Source organism: Petaurus breviceps, unplaced genomic scaffold (genome assembly GCF_028583685.1).
Source record: "Petaurus breviceps papuanus isolate PSGF00001 unplaced genomic scaffold, PetGlider_PUasm1.0 91133, whole genome shotgun sequence".
NCBI classification, from domain to species: Eukaryota; Metazoa; Chordata; class Mammalia; order Diprotodontia; family Petauridae; genus Petaurus; species Petaurus breviceps.
Window position 1 is genome coordinate 62,913,845 of NW_027187419.1, and position 18,325 is coordinate 62,932,169.

General features: G+C 36.7%; 1 protein-coding gene and 1 long non-coding RNA gene across 3 annotated transcripts in view; one reads left to right on the top strand and one right to left on the bottom strand.

The window, feature by feature from the left end:
* LOC138155470 (uncharacterized) overlaps positions 1-18,325 on the bottom strand; it is a 440,018-nt gene that overhangs the window by 83,011 nt on the left and 338,682 nt on the right. The window lies entirely within an intron of this gene.
* Positions 1,135-15,950, top strand: POMP (proteasome maturation protein). Its single transcript, XM_069080027.1, has 6 exons — positions 1,135-1,280; positions 2,902-2,999; positions 3,781-3,841; positions 8,346-8,447; positions 12,717-12,810; positions 14,242-15,950. The coding sequence occupies exons 1-6, from the start codon at positions 1,278-1,280 to the stop codon at positions 14,307-14,309; spliced, it is 426 nt and encodes a 141-aa protein (XP_068936128.1). The 5' UTR covers positions 1,135-1,277; the 3' UTR covers positions 14,310-15,950.

Genomic DNA, 18,325 nt, shown 5'->3' on the forward strand with positions numbered 1-18,325 from the left:
GTTATTATTTATGCCTGTTGAAATCCCACCCATCCTTTAAGACTCAGCTCAGTGCCACCTCCTCCATGAACCTTCCTGTTTCTAAAAGTCAAAAGTTGTCTTTCCTTCCTTGTGACTCCACTAAACTTCTTTTGGTACCTCCCATGCACTTACTCTGTTTATTCTATGTAGTTATTTTTATAGCTGTCTTACCTCCACACTAGGGTTTCAGAGCAGTGTCTTATTTATCTTTATAAATTGCTTAGCAGAGTGCTTTGCTCCATAGCAAGCACTTTACCGGGGAACTGATTTCAATGTTTTTCATTATAGTAGCCATACAGTATAATTAAGCTAAGAGGGAAACCAAGGATGTAGAAGGGGCTGGGAGCCCTGGGGAATGAGTACCCCCTGGGGGTGGAGGAAACGTGGAGAAGGTTGTAGGAAAGCCAAGCATGGTCCCTGGCATATGGAAGGGATTCTCTGTTTAAAATTCTGCTGATTAAACTGCAATTCTGGCCTGTCATTTTCTGTAAGATGCTTTGGTAGATCTCCAAAGAATGTCAGGCACTGAGTTATCTAGGGGTCCTCTCTTTCCTGAATAATGTAACAGCTAGTATGTCTATGGAGCTTTGAATGCTTGTGAAGCATTTCACAACTCTGGGAAGTAGGTGCTATTATTATCCTTATTTTATTGATGAGGAAACTCATGCTAAGAGAGGTTAAGTCACTTGCCCAGGGCCACACAGTGATCCGAATTTGAACTCAGGTCCTCACTCAGGCCACCGCCCTAGCCAGTGCGCCACCTAGCTGCCTCAAATCAAACCTAAGTCTTCTTTTATCATTAGCTACAACCTTCTCCTCGTTTCCTCCACCCCCTGGGGGTACTCATTCCCCAGGGCTCCCAGTCCTCTTCTACATCTTGCACGCGACGCGTCTAAATATAGTTACGAAAGGTCAGGGAGGGGTCACAAGCCTCAGCTGCCCCCCCTCCCTCCCTCCCTCCCTTCCACAGATGCGCAGGACGCACGCCGGCTCTAACACATGCCTCAGCCCCAGGAGAGCCTCCGGTCCCCTCCCCTCGGCCCCCGAGAAGCACCAAGCGTGGGAGCCTCCGTTAGCCGCATCTCCCTCAGAACGGCCCGAACTTATTCTTCCTTCCAGGCCCGGTCTGACGCACTTCCGGCGGATGTCGGGCGGGGCGCGGAGGAAGACGGACTCACAGCGGAAACGGAAATGGAAAGCGAAGCGGAGGAGGAGAGCGAGGATCGGTGCGGCGGTGGCGAGCCAGCGGATCGAAGATGGTGAGTGTAGTGATTACACCGCGCTGAGCGAACCCGAGTCTCTCGAGTGGTTTGGGACAATATTGGGTCATGGCCTCGGCTGCCCGCTCGGTGGCTCTGCTCTTAGTACCAGTCCCGAGGTGCCGCGGGATGGGGCCCAGTCTCGGCGCCCGGCCTGTGCTGAGTCATGGGGAGGAGGAGGAGGAACAGCAGCAGCGGCAGCGGCCTTGGTATCGGCCTTGGCTTTGACCTTGGCACTTCCTGGGCTTCCCTCTCCCTGTCGGCCCCTTTTTGGACCTCCGGCTTCAAGCTGGGAAGGACAAAACTGAAAGTAAAATGGGAGGCTGCTAGGTGGCGCAGTCAATGGAGTGCCGGGCCTAGAGTCAGAAAGGCCACGTTTAGATCCTGCCTCTGACAGTAGTAGTGTGACCTTGGATAAGTCACTGTATCCCTATTTGCCTTAGTTTCCTTCTCTGTAAAATGAGAATAATAATAGCACCTGCCTAATGGAATGACCCTGAGCAAGCCACTTAACTCCTATCTGCCTCAGTTGCCCCATCTGTAAAATGAAGATTTTACTCCTACCTTTCAGGGTTGTTGCAAGGATCCATTTAGATTATAATTTCTTACATAGTGCCTACCTAGCACATAGTAAGCCTGTATAGTATACCTAGTTATCTATGTATATGTGCCTGATATATTTATGTCAGCTATGTTAAATATTCTCTCAGTTTTTTTTCTTGTGGTTTTCCTAGGGGATGGAGAAGAGATCTTTTTCTCCCAAACTCTTCAACACCCTCTTTCATAGTTATGACAGTAGAGAGGAAAGGGACTTTTTAAGAAATAAAATAATATTTGATGACTGAGGAATGAAAGAGATGAGTGTGCTGGGTAATTTCAGACTAAAATGTCATCCATAGAGGAGTTGGATGACTCAAGGCAATGGGGAGCAGGATGTCTATTAAAAAACTTAGCTGTTTTTATATTGAGATGATTTTGTGCATGCTAGAAATTACTAAGCTGTTTAAGGGAGGAAGGATGATATATCAAAGACTAGATTTAGGGTAAAATAAAAAAATAAACATGGATTCAAATTCTGCTTCTAACACATGATAGCTACGTCATATTGTCCCAGACAGCTAAGGCTTATAAATTACTAACAAGTTGCCTTCTTTTTCTTTGAAGGAAATTAAACAATAGAACATTACAGATCTGGTTAAAAAAAAACACAACCTTGCACTAATGAGTTTGTAAAACAGAATACTATTAATGTGATTTATCTGGTTTCTAAATCAATAGGATTTTACCTGTACAAAGTAGTTAGTAACATCACTGACAAAATAAGTACAACTATTGATAGAATACTAATCAGATTTAATCCTGTTTACCAGTGATTTCAAAAATTTTTCTGCAGAAATAACATGTACATGGTGCTTAAGCAACAAATAATTTGAAGATAAATTTTTTATTACTACCTGTAAAGAAAATTAATTACATAAAACAGTATAATTTTATGTTTTACAATACAGTATATCTACTAGTCATCTTTTTTTAACAGTTAGCACCTTAACCATTTTAGAAATTGAACATATAAACTTACTCATTGTTGATTTGATAGTAACTAACCATTTTCATTTTGCAGAATACCAGAGGACTTGGATCTCAGCTAAAGGACAGTATTTCAGTGTCTGAACTTTCAGCTAGTGCCCCTTTTGGAAACCATGATATTCTTCGGAGAGGGTAGGTCAATAGTATTAAGGGTTGGCTTTATTGTAATGAAATTATTAAGTGAGAGCCTCAATAAGAAAGTTTGGAGTTCAGGCCAAGAGGAAATGGAAAGGAAGAAATGATAGAGAGGCATTACTAAGGAAGTTTTTAAAGGGCTTTAGGATTGATTGAATTGATGTAAGTAGGAAGGGAGCAAAGGATGACTTCAAAGTTTTGAGCCTGGTTGATGGCACTACAAGTGGGGGAGTCCAAGGGGGTCAAAAGGCAAGTAAGTTATTCATTTATAGCACATACAAATTGAGTCTTGTAACTCTTGGTTGTAGTTAACTCGACTCTCCATTTATATGGAAAGAAAAAATGTAAAATTTACCTGGTGTGAGTAACCAGAAATCCCTGTTCTCTAATAATGGAACTATATAGCATTTATGCAGCAAGAAATAACTCTAGGGCTGAGGAATTTTTCTACATCGTATAGCATGAAGATGGGAAAAACACATTTCAAAATATATAGACCTATGTAGAGTTCAGAAGCTTAATCAGTTTCTAATCTGAAATAATGTTATAACTGAATATTTTTTGCAAGGTGTCAAATCACCATTAGGAAACTGAAAACTGTTTTTGTGCATTCATAAGTCCTCTTAGAACCAGTGAGGTAAAAGTCTTGTTTTTCAATTTGTTTTTTTCCTGTGTTGAATGTGTTTAACCTTCAGAAATATACCTTGAAAGTAACTAAATTAAATGTTATTTTGAATTTTTCATACTGACTGGTTTAGTCTCTTTTTTATATTTTCAGTTTTTCTTGTGTGAAAAATGAACTTTTGCCAAGTCATCCTCTTGAATTATCAGAAAAAAATGTAAGTATGTAAATTAATGATTCTCTTATTCTTATCCCATAAATTTAAAATTCACCTGCTAACATTTAACTTATATAATTGTATTAAAGCATTTCCACCGCCAAGGAATAATCAGTAAAGCATTTATTAGGTACTTACTATGTGATAAATAATGTGCTAAGTATTGGTAGTATAAAGGAAAGCAACACAAGTCACTGTCTTCAGGAGCTCACATTTAAGAGGGTTGGAGGGGGGCATATTAAATAACTGTACATGTAAGATATATGCAGAGTAGATGGGAACAAATCTCAGAAGGCATTAGGGTGCAGAGAGGGGATAGAGGGATGGGTAATTAAAAACCTCTTGTACAAGGAAGATTTGATCTGAGTCTTGAAGAAGCTGGAATAGCTAAGAGGCAAAGGGAAAAGTCAGAGCATTCCAGGCCTGGGGGACAGCATAGAGGTGGCAGTTAGTGTTGTATGTGAGAAACAACAAATAGGCCAGATTAGGTGGATTGTAATGTGCATAGAGGGGAGGAAAGATTGGAAAGTTAGGAGGAGACCAGGTTTTGAAGAGCTTTAAATGTCAAACAATTTATATTTAATCCTGAAGATACTTGAGATTATTGGTGCTCATTGAGCTGGGAGGGAGTGACATGGTCCGACCTGTGCTTTAGGAAGAACCTCTTTGGCAGCAGAAGAGTGGATGGTTTGCATTGGGAAGAGGTTTGAGGAAGAAGACTAATTAGAAGGCTATGGTAGTAGTCTAGTTGAGAGTTAATGCAAGCCTATGTGAGACCCTATTCTAGCTGTGTGAGTGGAGAGAAGACAACAGATGTTAGAAAGATGTAATAAAGGTAGCAATTACAAGATCTGACAACATTGGATATATGGTGTGAGAGTGGAGTTGAAGAGGATGGTAAAGTTGTGAGCCTGGGTGCTTGGGAAGGTCGTGGTTCCTTTGACAGTAATGTGTAAAAAGAAAATTGGAAAGAGGGAGTGTTTCGGGGGGAAAGATAATGAGTTCTATTTTGAACATGTTGAGTTTTGAGATTCTTATGTTCAGATCAAGATGTCGAAAAGGCGATTGGTGATGTGGAAAAGAGGGGACTAGCTATATAAATCTATATAGGAAAGAGGGGGCTAGCTATATAGATCTGGGAATCCTCTGCATAGAAGTGATCATTGAACACACACATGGGAGATGATGATCACCAAATGAAAAGTGTAGAGAGAAAATTAGAAAAGAGGTCCAGGTCAGAACCTTGTGGGATACCCATAGTAAGTGGGCATGACTTGGATAAAGATCTAGCAAAATAGGAGGAGTTGTCAAATAAGCAAGAAGAAAACAGTGCCCCAGAACTTAGAGAGTATCCAGCAGGGGAGGGTGATGAATGATCAGTGAAATGATAAAATTTTCTGAGTTAACGATATTGCATTGATTCTCAATTTCTTCTGACTTATTCTTTAATAGCTTCACTTTTATCTTTATCCTTTGATTTGTTAAATAATGTTATTTAATATTATTTGCTGGGTACTAGGGATTGAGATAGGGACTCTTATCTGTGACTTTATTGATCTAAGGAACTACTTGGTAAGGAAAATTTCTCTATTAATACAAATCTGCTTTGCCTGAAACTTAATCTTAAGAGAGTTGTCTGAACATTGTTGAGAGTTTAAGTGACTCTCTCACAGGTACACAGGTATATGTGCCGAACTGTAAATGTTAAAGATGAGGGATAAACCTAGGTCTTCTGGCTGCAATACTAGTTCTGTTATTACCTATGCTATGCTGTTTTTCTGGAAATAAAAGATGTAACAATTTGCCTTCAAGGAACTTACATTGGGAGGTAGTCAAGGATTAGTCCTGCTCTTATATTTTCTCTATTCACAGAGCTTAATCTACCATCCCAAATTTAACTATCACTTTTCTGCTGTATCTCTTTAGCCTTGTTTCCTCTTACATTTCCAGCTACTTGCCATCATCTCAAAACTTGTATCTTCAAAACTGAAGTCACATTTTCCCAAAAACATACCAATTCTTGATGGCCACCGCTGTAGTGAAAAGTCACTTTTAATTTAACTAGTTTGGTTCTTAAACTATGAACTTATATCCCAGGTTTCTAGCAACTTGTTTGGGCTTGTGCTGTTTGGGGCTGGCTCTTGAGAACTCAGAGCCACCTCTATACCACAGTAAGGATTTTGAAAGGGACTTTGATAAGTAACAATGAGAGGATAGTGCCTGGTGCGTATCGTCCACTTAGTAAATTTCTACAAAAAGACAAAAAACAATTTCAAACAATAGAAATATAATGCCTTGATAAAAGGCAAATCCCTCTATGCTTTTCAGACCACACATATGGGCTAATATGTGAAGTTTTAGTAACTGCATTTTACAAATTTAAAAGAATATAACCAAAAGGAAATGATTAGACTGATGAAGGAGCAGGAAAACATATGGAGAATAACTGAAGGAACTTAAGATATTTGCTTTGGAAAATAGAAGGCTAAGGAAGGAATGTGACAATTGTCTTCAGCTGTATGAAGGAAGTAGACCATCTTATTTCAGAAATAAGAACTGGAACCCATAGATGGAAGGTCCAGGGGACCATTTAGAAAGATCCAACAGTGGGAAAAGAAACTTGGCAAATTACTGAGCTCCCTTCACTAAGAGTGCTTTGCTAGAGCATCTGTTAAGGTTGCTTTAGGAAAAAAATTCTTAAATTAGGTAGATTATGCTAGATGACTTCCTAGTTCCCTTCAAACTTAGATTCTATAACTTGTACCTCGTCAATGCCTGGTCTTCTGGTCTCTGTTATCTCATCATTTGATTCATGATGCTTGATGTGGGACCTCCTCTCACTTGCACAGAAAGGAACCTGTCTGTAGCCTATCCACTAAGTTCTAGGTAGTTGTGTGAGACATAATTAAGTGATGTGTCCAGAATCATATAGTGTCAGAGGTGATATTTGAACCTGACTATTTCCGATCCTGAACTTAACCTTGTGTACTGTACATGATTCCTCTACATATATGCATGTATACATATACAGTATGAGATTGATATAGTTGTATCCTCGTTATTATCTTGTGACTCTTCCCAGTTTGATTGTAAACTCTTTGAGGGCAGATATTATATATATCTTACTATACTGTATATTAGCACAACACTACATATATTAGGTTTTGAGTAAATATTTCTTGCTAACATCAGTTGCTAACCTTTCCACGATAGGTAAAATCCTGAAAAGTTTTGTATAAATTAAATTTTTGCAAATAAAAACCAATATACAAAACATTAGTAAGAGTTTTGTGTTTAAAGGAATCTAGTAATGCCTTATAAAGAAAAAGTGAATTCTCTCTAGTTAGAACCTGTGACCCTCATTATTTTAGAAACCCGAAAGATTCCCTTTAGAATCATCTTTCACAATTGTGGTATATCCAGTTTTAGAATTTTAAAGACCAAACATTGTTTTGGTCCTTACTACGTTTTTTGGGGGGTCACAAATAATTTCTCAAGGAGGCAATTATCTTTGTGACTATATTTTTTTCATAGAAAATGCTTTGTCCAGGATGCTGAATATTATTTGGGTGTAAAATTTTCTCGATGTTATTGTACAATCAAAATTGATAACATTTGGGAACCCTTTACTTGACCAGTTTTATTTTTCCAAAATTCATCCTTAATCTGTTTACAAATGTGATAGAATGCTTCTAATTCCCCGAACTAGAGAACCCACCACATTAACTTTTATTCTCTTAATGTCTTTTTATTTTGTCTTTGTAGTATGCTTGGCACATACATATTTAATAATTACTTGTTGAATAGAGAAGGAATATATGAATGAATGGTTTCTGGAACTAGTAGAAATTTCTTTGTGTAATTGTCACTTGTATTTGTTTAAGAGAAGCTCAAGAAGTTACTCGTGTGACCTTGGGCAAGTCACTTAACCCCAGTTGCCCTCCAAAAAGCAAAAAAAAAAGAAAAGAAGTTAACTATTTGAAAAAGACATGTATAGTCTTTTTGTACTACTTCAAGAAATTAGCTAAAATTTTGACACAGTTAAATAGATGTGATGGTATATTCTTTTGTGAAATTGCCATTTTATTACATAGAAACTAATTTTATTTATTCTTCTCAAAGTGTAATTTTTGCTAAATATACTTTTTTGGTGGGGGGAGACACTGGAAGTTTTTGATGCTCTTTGGGCAACAATCCTCAGCTATAAATGGAAATTACATTAATGTAAACAAAACTCACAGTTTACCTGCTTTATAGATCACAGTTTCGTCTAAAACCTTTGCCTAAAATGAGACCTTACCTGCATTTGTTACCAAATAAATATACCTATTAAATATGTGTGTGAAATATTTTGAATTTTTAAGGGATTAAAATAATTACTTTTAGCAATTACTTAATTTCATTTATGATGAATGATATGTTGAATCCAAGTAGGGTTTCACATGCATTCTTTGATATCTCTTGAAAGACTCTGGCAACATTTTAAACTGCTTATCTTTTGCAGTTCCAGCTCAATCAAGATAAAATGAATTTTTCCACACTGAGGAATATCCAAGGCCTGTATGCTCCCCTGAAGTTACAGATGGAGTTCAAGGCAGTGAAACAGGTAGGTTTGGTTTATCTCAGCAGTAGATTTTCTGCCTTAGTTATTCTTTGAAAAAATTGAGAATTAAGTTATTTCGCTTCCAGCACTCATTTCTTCTGTGAACAACACAAGTAGCTTAACTGCTAAAAGTAGTCGTGCCAGAGTTTTTAATGTTCTATCTCCATAAGCTTCTCCTATAAGTTTCAGGAACTGTGTTAGGCTCTGTGTTATAACCTTTGATACTATCAGTAATTTAGTTCACAATCCTTGCCTTGAAGGAACTTATACATTCAATGAGGGAGACAACCTGTGCACATAGAAATATACATCAGAGGCACAGGGGAAGAGGCACATTAGCAGCTGTGGGGATTAAAAAAGATTTCGTGTAGCTCCAGAGCTGAGTCAAGGAAGACAGCAGGGATTCTAGAAGTGGGGGCGAGGAAGGAGAGCATTCAATCACCTGGGTACAGCAGGGGCAAAGTTGTGGAGAGGCTTACTTTTTTCCTAAAGTTTCTACACTTCTGTTTTGGCTAAGCTGCTTTCATTTTTTTCCCACTAAAGATCAACAATCACTTAGCCTTTTTGGGTCTCCATTTTCCAAGCTACAAAATGATGGGTTTGCATTAGATGATCTCTCTGGGCTGCAAGCTACATTTTATCAATCATATGTCCTTTTGTAAAAAAGTAGTTATTTTTAGTTTTCAGCATTCACTTCTGTAAGTTTTAAATTTTCTTCCCTCCCCAAGATGGCATCATGTCCTTTTTAGTGACATATTAGCATATGAGAAAGATATTCTACATCCCCTTGCCATCTATTTTAGTGCTCCATATGACAAGAACTTGTGATTTCACAGAATTGAAATTATAAAAACCACTATAAAAGCCTCTCTTGTATAGGGTAGGGATATCATCTTACCTATTTTACAGTGCTTTCAACAAAACCACATATTGTCACAAGAGAGGCAAAACTTTGGACTAGCACAAAAGAATTTAGAGATTTTATGGCAGTCGTAATTTTTCCAATTATGCCAATCCTGTTTTATATAATGATAATACTTCTTTGTAGAGCACTTTACAAAGCATTCTCACAAAAAAGTCAATGCATTTGATCTTACAGATGATAAAACCAGGACCCAGAGAAGTGACCTTATTTGATTTTCACAACAAAAGCCTGGGAGTTAGGCAGGGCAAAAGCTTGGAAGTTAAATAACATACAGTCAGGGCAGCTAATAAGTGACAGTGGTAGGGCTTGAACCTAGGTTTTCTAACTTTCATAAACCTCTTTCTCCTGTACTGAACTACTTGTATACATGTAGTAAATGCTCAGTGTATATGTGGACAGTAGTGATCTGCAGCAACTGGAATGGAAGCTGTTTGCTGGGAAGAGCCAGTTACCTGCATTGGAACTCAGAGTCTGCATTTAGAAGTATCCTTGTGCTAACCAGAACTTTTGGGAGAAAAATAGAGAAATTGTCAGAAATTCAAGCCTGAGGATATTTCTTTTTTTTTTTTTCTGTGTAATTTTATTCATTTATTTTTAGTTTTCAACATTCATTTCCACAAGATATAGAGCTACAAATTTCTCCTCATCTTTCCCCCACCCCAAGATAGCAAGCCTACTGAATACCCCTTCCCCCAATCTGCTCTCTCTTATATCCTCTCCCATACTCCCTCTAACTTTCTAGTAGGGCAAGATGGATTTCAATACCCCAGTGCCTGTTTATCTTATTTTCTAGTTGCATGTAAAAAACATTTTTTTCATTTGTTTTTAAAACTTTGATTTCCAGATTCTTTCCCTTCTCCCCTCCTCACCCACCCCCACTGGGAAGACAAGCAATTCAATATAAGTGGTACATGTGTAGTTATGCAAAACGTTTCCATAGTAGTTATGTTGTGAAAGATTAATTCTATTTTCCTCCATCCTGTCCTACCCCCCACTTAATCTATTTTCTACTTTGACTCTGTCCCTTTTCAAAAGTGTGTGCTTCTAACTACCCTCTCCCCCAATCTGCCCTCCCTTCTATCATCCCCCTTCTTATCCTCTTCGCCCCCTACTTTTTCCTGTAGGGTAAGATAACCAAATGAGTGTGTATGTTATTCCCTCCTTAAGCAAAATTCAATGAGAGTAAGGTTGACCTATTCCTTTTCACCTTCCTGATCTTCCCATCCATTTTAAGTTTTCTCTTGCCTCTTTAATATGAGATAATTTACTCTATTCTATCTCTTGTTATATTCCTCTCTCACCTCTTTTGTTTTTTAGATATCATCCCTTTCTATTCAACTGATCCTGTGCCCTAATGTATACATGTACACACATATACACACACTCACATATGTATTTATATGCCCATACACCCTCCTACACATACATAAATCTATTTATACATATATTTTCCCTTCAACTACCTGAGGATATTTCTAATGAGTAGAGAATTTCCTTTAACTTTTTGTATCTGTATTCCACTTTGCTTTATAAGATCTGTTATATAAAGGTAAATGCCTTGGGGGCATGTAAGAATGTTCATTATTTTTTAACATTACAAATCATTTAAGGTGTTCATTGGCACTCATTTTTTTAGATAATTTGTTATGTAATCTTTAGTGATCCTTGTTAAGAATCTTACTGTCTCTTGATTTTACTGCCACCAGGCCTTAACAGGTATCAGATATGTTAATTGACTCAATAATCTGACTACAAGATTTATGTAAACCACAAGCATAAACATAACATGAACTGGAATATGACAGAATCTTTATAAATTTTCATAATTCACTTCCATTTTACTAACAGCATTTTTAATATGTATATATATATATATATATATATATATATACACATTTACATTTCAATCATTATACTTTCAACTAGTGTCGTTCAATTACTCCCCTCTTTTGGGACAAGATTTTGACAATATTGAGGGACTAAATTATGCTTACTGCCCTTTTGTTTCCTTTCTGTTTATTAAACACTTTTTCCCCTTAAAACTAAAGCTATTTTCTTTCAGTTAAAATTAACCTCAAGTTATCTACCCTTAGCCTGATGTTGCTTTCATTTTCTCTATAGATTATTGACTACAATTTGGATAGCAACAATAGATATATAGGTCAGGATAAGAAAATGCTGGTACTCACTAAACTCCAAAATCATAATTCCCCATTAACTGAGTCACATTCCTTCTTATATATTAAAACTGGTGTATGCTTTTATCATTTTGCCTATTCTGACATTTCTTTCACGAGACCTGTCACAAGTGCCTTCTCTGTCAGAATTCCTCTTCTCTTTGCCTTGGTTAGATTATCTCTTGCAAGTCATAAGATTCAAAGCATTTTTCTTAAGCTGTGTTAGTGTCCATGTAGGATAACAATAGTACATAATTCTATGATATTGTCCAGGGATTGTTGTAACATTGTAGGTTGGCCTCATCAGCTTCTTCCGTTTTTCATACTCTCCCTTGACACCTCTTTTTGGGAGCAGTATGTTTTAAGCTAGGGCATCTTAGTTCAAGTTCTAGTTCTGAAACTTACCTCCTCAGTGATTTGGGGCAGGTTATTTACCTGCTCTTCTCATTTTTTTTTTTTTTGCTTTTTGTGGGGGTGGGGAGGGAGAGAATAGTAGGGTGGTTGGGGTTAAGTGACTTGCCCAAGGTCACACAAGGCCAGATTTGAACTCAGATCCTCCTGACTCCAGAGCCAGTGCTCTAGTTCTAAGCTGCAACATCTCAAAAAGTCCTATACACTTTTCTTTTATATATCTAATGGTACAAAACAGTATGCCTACCAGCAAGTGACATTTTGATTAAATGCAACATTTGCACAAAATTGGGTTTTTCTTAGAATTTACTCGATAGCATTTCCTTTATAGCATGTGAGTATCAGTTGTCAAATCAGACTGACAAAGAGGAGAGTCGACTTTGATAGTGGATAACTATAAACAAAAAGCTAGAGTTTTATATTTTAGCAATATTTTATGACATTTTTATCCTATTGCCAAAGTATAATTGTGAATTTAAGAAAAATAAGACTTGATTTTCTTAACTCCTTTCTTGTATCTTCGTGTGAAAGACAATTTGGCATATTTTTAGCTTTCATTTATTTAATAGAATTAAGCACCAATTATGATAAATGAGCTGCTGGGAAATACAATGAGACTGCACTTTAAGTGAATATTTTACTTGATAGGTTATAGAATTTTTAAACTGTAGTATAAAGAACACATAATTGTACACCTTGGCTTTGAGTATTTTATGTTATGCTTTATATTCTTTCCCCTTCATACTATATCTCTTACAGGTCCAGCGTCTTCCTTTTCTTCAGAGCTCGAATCTCTCCCTGGATATTTTGAGGGGTAATGATGAGAGTATTGGATTTGAAGATATTCTTAATGGTAAGTATATTGTCATATATGCCAGAGATTTAAAAATTAAGTTAAATTGTCTTTAAATCAGTTCAGTCTATGTGCATTTTTATCCTGCACATTTTCATTGTAAACTTAAGTGTTAAGTTGTATGCTTAGATATATCACATGGTTAGCAACAGAGTTAATGAAGATTAAGAAGAAAAATTGCATGGGAATAAATGGAGTGATCTTTTTGGAAAGAAAAAAAAAAAAAGCTTTTATCCTTCTCAGTGATTTTCTGAAATTCTGTAAGCATGATAGGGTACAGGGAGAAAGTATGTCATTTTTACCAAATTTCCCCAAACAGTGGCATTGTTCTTACATGTAAACTTTTGTCTAAGAACAACATAGCCAGCATTCTCTGCTGTTTCTGGGACCCAGGAGAATAAACAAATATAATGACAGCCATATTACTTCTGTGTGCTGTGCCCCCAACAGTTCTATAGAAACAGACAAACAAATTCTGATTGGATTGCATCAGTTTTGCTTTGCTGCTAATATCCGGTGAGGAAGTGCTGTGGACACAACAGCAGCATAGTTAGGAATCCTTCTCTTTGAGAATCTTCCCTACAGGAATTTCTTAAATGCAGGAAAAACTAAGGTCTCAGACTCTATTTAACTTCCTATTACAATTAAAGAAGAAAGCTTAGTTCTGATGCTTTCTTTAATTATATAAAAGCATTTATTTAAAAACTGTTAATTTGTGATTTGAAGACTGAGTGATAACTATTAGTAGCCCTGTAATGAGGATTTATTTCCATTAGCCCCAAGTACTATATATAAAACATGTAAGTTATAATGAATAATTTTGTAGAAAACACAGAGTTTTTCTGTTTTAAATAGGGAGGGGCACAGTGATAACCCAGGGTCACTTCCAGTGATAACTAAGGTCACTGAAGCCCTACTTCAGTGTTTTTGTATGGAGGTGACCTCAGGTTCTTGAAAGCTTCTTACAATGTGATAACGGTAGGAGTGTTGGACTGAGAGTCAGAAGACCTGGGCTTAAAATCCACTTTTGCACCCTAGCTGTGTGACATTGGGTAAGGTGCTCCAATCTTACTGTCCATATAAGGGAGTTGGAAAATACTGTGTTTTAGTCAGAAGACTTGGGTTCAGGTCTTGGCTCTGTGCGATCTTAGATAAATCACCCTTTCTGGTGTTTTATTTTGCTTATTTCTAAAATGAGGGCTCTCGATTAGCTGCCCTCTACCATGGTCTCAGTTTTAACATTCAGTGAGAGTTCAGCTTCTGGTCCTAGTTAAGTGTCTTATATAGAAGATAGTGTCAGGGTGAGTAGTGATCAGTGTGTGGATTAGAGTTAATATAAGTTTGGAAAGTACATAGCATAAGAAAGCAATCACAAATGTTTCATTCTGGTTCTTTTTTGAGGCTACATTAATTTTTTCTCATTGTTTTTAGATCCATCACAAAGTGAAATAATGGGAGAACCACATATGATGATGGAATACAAACTTGGTTTACTGTAAGAAAAATATGTGGAGGAACAGCATCCTGTTTATAATTGTCTTTTTTGTTATGATTTGGTGTGTGTAGCATGAAAGTACTGATATTTACATAACTGTTCTTATGGCTAATATGTCTTGTCAGTAATTTGAATTTGTTTGGGTTGTATGATGTTGTACTATTATGTAACCATATTATTCTGAGTAACTGAATATTATAAAGTAAGGCAACAAGAAAAACAACCTTAGTTCTTAAATATGAAGAACAAATTTTTGTTGTATATTTAGAGGCATCATCATAAGAACATAAAACAGATGTTCTGATTAATCTCATTTTGATATATCCTCTTTTAGCATTGACACCCAACTGATTTCTCCTAGAGAAAAAAGTACCTTTTTGCAAACAAAGCCCTCCAACTCTGTAACTTCAGTGGGCTTTATGTAGCAAAGGATGAGACCAACACTGCTCTCCCCTTGTGTAACATTAATTGCCAAATCCAAAGTTAACCTAAGCAGATTCCAGTTCCTGTTTGAATTAATACTTAAGTTAAAAAAATTTTAATTCTATGTGAAAGTGGGCAGGGCTCTTTGGTTTCAAAGTCATCCACATTTCCTGGCTGTGCTAGAAGAGAGCTGCCTTAAGGTTTACTTTACTCTTTTAAGTATTTTGCTGTATTGATGGCAGTTACCCCTCCTGGCCAGTAGAGGGTACTGACTAGTGAGTTTACTGTCAAAAGAAAGTGAGATGAATGGGTTTCATTGTCCCTGTAGCATGCCAGTTGTGTAACAAAATGAGACCAGGAAAACAGATTTTTATTCATTAGAAGAAAACAATTAACAGAGTATATTAGGTAACCTCATTTCTAATTGGAGGAGAGATTAGGGACTTTCCAAATTGGGAGGAGGGAAGCAAAAAGGTCTTATTCTTTGAAATCAGAAAAAGAGGTGTCCCACTCCCCCAGATGTCTCTTCCATGGGTGAGCACCTGGCAGCCTTTTGACTGAGTCCAAGTTTTACAGAACAAGTCCTTCTGCTATGGGGATTTGTTATGTGAAGTTTGGATTCAGTCAAAGGACCACACTTGAGGATCTAGAGGTCACATGTGGCCTGGAGGCCACAGGTTCCCCACCTCTGGATTCGATCAAAAGAACATGGAAATAGTAACTGACTAGACAAGGGCCAATTTTCAGATAAGACATGGATTGTAATTACATGAGATGTCATTTTGAGAAAACTCCTTGCATTTACATGAGATGTCATTTTGAGAAAACTTGCATCAGTCTTTGGATTTGACTGAGTTTCTGGTAACCTAGGTCATTATATAAAAATCTCTAAGCAACAGGTAGAAGTGGTCCAAGCTTCCCAGCCACTCAGGGCTAGATCCAGACAGTGTAATAAAGTTTTCTCTTAATTCCCATCTTAAGTTTTCTCACAGGACAGAAATTGGACTAGACCCATAATTGAATAGAAAGGATACTGAAGTAGATCCAGAATTGAGTCACAAGATGGAGTCAGTGTGGTTCACTCAATTCCCACATTATTACACGTCTCAGTCTAGGACTTCCTTGTCTCTGTTTTGCTTTTGTAAGTTGCATCTAGATTTGAGTTATTTTGTACTATAATCTGGGAAAACAGAAAAATCCACAATAAAAATATTCCAGATTACTTCTGAAATCTGTCTCATTTATTTTAAACCCTGTAGGGGTGTAGGAGAAAGTCACTTCCATTTCAAGAAAGAATCATTTGGAATCTTAACAAAGATGGGATAGAACTTGGGGATCCTGTATTTTAACAATTCTGGGTAAGATGCAAAATGCTGGTAGTGGTTTGTCACTCCTCAGGGGTATCTTGTTAACAGTTCCTTAAATCTTATTGTTATTACTCCTTAAAGTTCCTACATTCTATATTTTATCTCCTTTAAGAAATACTTTGTTCATTGATTTTTATGCTTTTTGGTATCTGTAGTTTATACTGAAATCACAAACTTAAAACATCTGTAGGAATATGTGCTTTAGATACGATAAAACTAGACTCGGAGTCAGGAAGACCCAATTTCAAATTCTGCCTTACACACCTTACTAGCTAATGTATGTGTTCAATCCACATAGTCCTTAGATAAATCACTTAACCTTTACTTGCCTTAGTTTTTTCATCTGCAAAATGGGGATAATAATAGCACTTCCCTTCTAGGGTTGTTGTGAGATTCAAATGAGGTTATATAAAAAGTACTTTGCAAATCTTAAAGTACATTTATTATTAGCTATATCATTATCATTATTTATTAATTCTATCTTTAAGCTTGCAAAACTTGATATCTCCCCATTTATCTTGTGCCTTTATTAAAGCCTTTGAAAACTTTTTTACAAAGTAGTGACTGTGGCCATTGCTCTGTACAATTTTTAAATAATTCAAAACTTTTAAAAATTTATATTAACATTTGCAAAATAAATAAGAAGTGAAGTGGATTTGCCACTTTGTGAAGAATTAGACATTTATCATGGGCCAAAAACAAAATCAATAATGTAAAAGGTAGGCTAAGATGATAGAAAAGGGCATGTTTGGAAGGTAGGGTGGTCTATATCTGCATTTTTAACTCTGGATTTCTCAGGAAGCTTTAATTGTGTCCATAAGACAGTTATAACACTGAGGTTGATTCATTTCAGTAGCTGAATTAAGTCAGTCATCATTTTCTAAATTAATTACATCAGGCAAAATGAATAGCTTTCAACTGTTTCATCTGACTTGAACCTGACAGAATCAGTACTTTAATTCTGAATTCAGTCTGCAGTTCATAGCTCTTTGTCCCTGGTGCAAGTCATGCTATCTACCTCAGTTTCCTTATTTGCAAAAGAGAGATAATATCACCTTCCCATGGATAGAGCAAATTGCAAATCCTAAAGTGTTATGTAAATGCTTAGTTACTATTAACTGCTTTGTTTATAATTTCAGTTAGTAATCAGCTGTCTAGCCTTCAATACATTTCAAGTCTGAGCATACTGAGCAGAATTTAGATATGGTTTTAATAGACATACCATCGTTGAGTTATTTGTTTCCACTTTCAAGTTTGGAGACATTTTTAAGAACATCATTTTCAGCCCATTTAAGGTGAAAATAAAATCTTCCCCTTCCCCCCATGGAAAGTTTGGTTGCAGATCATTTTTACTCTTGGATTTGTTATGAGAACCAGTGGATGTGCTTTGTCGGCTGCACCTTGTCCTTTTTGCTTCTTTTGAGGGGCATGACCTTGTGGAATTAGGACAAGGACATATATGACATATATTGTTCATCTGTGACAAAAATCAGAGGCTGTGACTTCATTTCAGCAGAGCTTGGAAGTAGGTATAACCTGATTTAAGCTTAGCTAATATTATTTATGTTCAGAACAGTGAAACCACAAGTTGATTTCACATACTGGACATCTTCTTTGAGGAAAGTTCACTGCCATGTGATATATTACCAGTGTAGTTATTATCATACAACTATGACAATAACAAGTACAAATTTGTGGCCTGATGCTTATTGTGTGGTTATGTGTTGAGTCCTATAGAGCATAGTAAACATCACTGACATAAGGTGAAGTAACATTATAACCCATGGGTTACTCTTTGGGCTATCCCAAAAGTCCTGGGGAAGGTTCAAGCTTCAGTAACTACAGAACTATCCATGCTACAAACATGTAAAAAACATCAGTTGCAAATTTAATTATATTTAAATTCCCTTTGTGAATTTTTAATCATTTAATTTTAACAATTCAGTTCATTCTGACATGCTTTGGGTTTCAGACAGTTTGTAGATGACACTTTTTCAGACCTTGAATTTGGTAGTGGAGGTACTCTTTAGCCATTTCAATCACTTGAGACTCTTGTGAGGTCACATCAGAACTATCACAAAGGCATCAAAACCTCATTCTCTCATCTTAAGACTGGGTTTACAAATGCAATCCTTTCAGTCACTGAGTAGCAATGGATGAAAGTTTTTACAAAGTTCAAAAATATACGAATTTATTAAGAAACTTGCCAAAATTAAAAATTTTTTTTTAC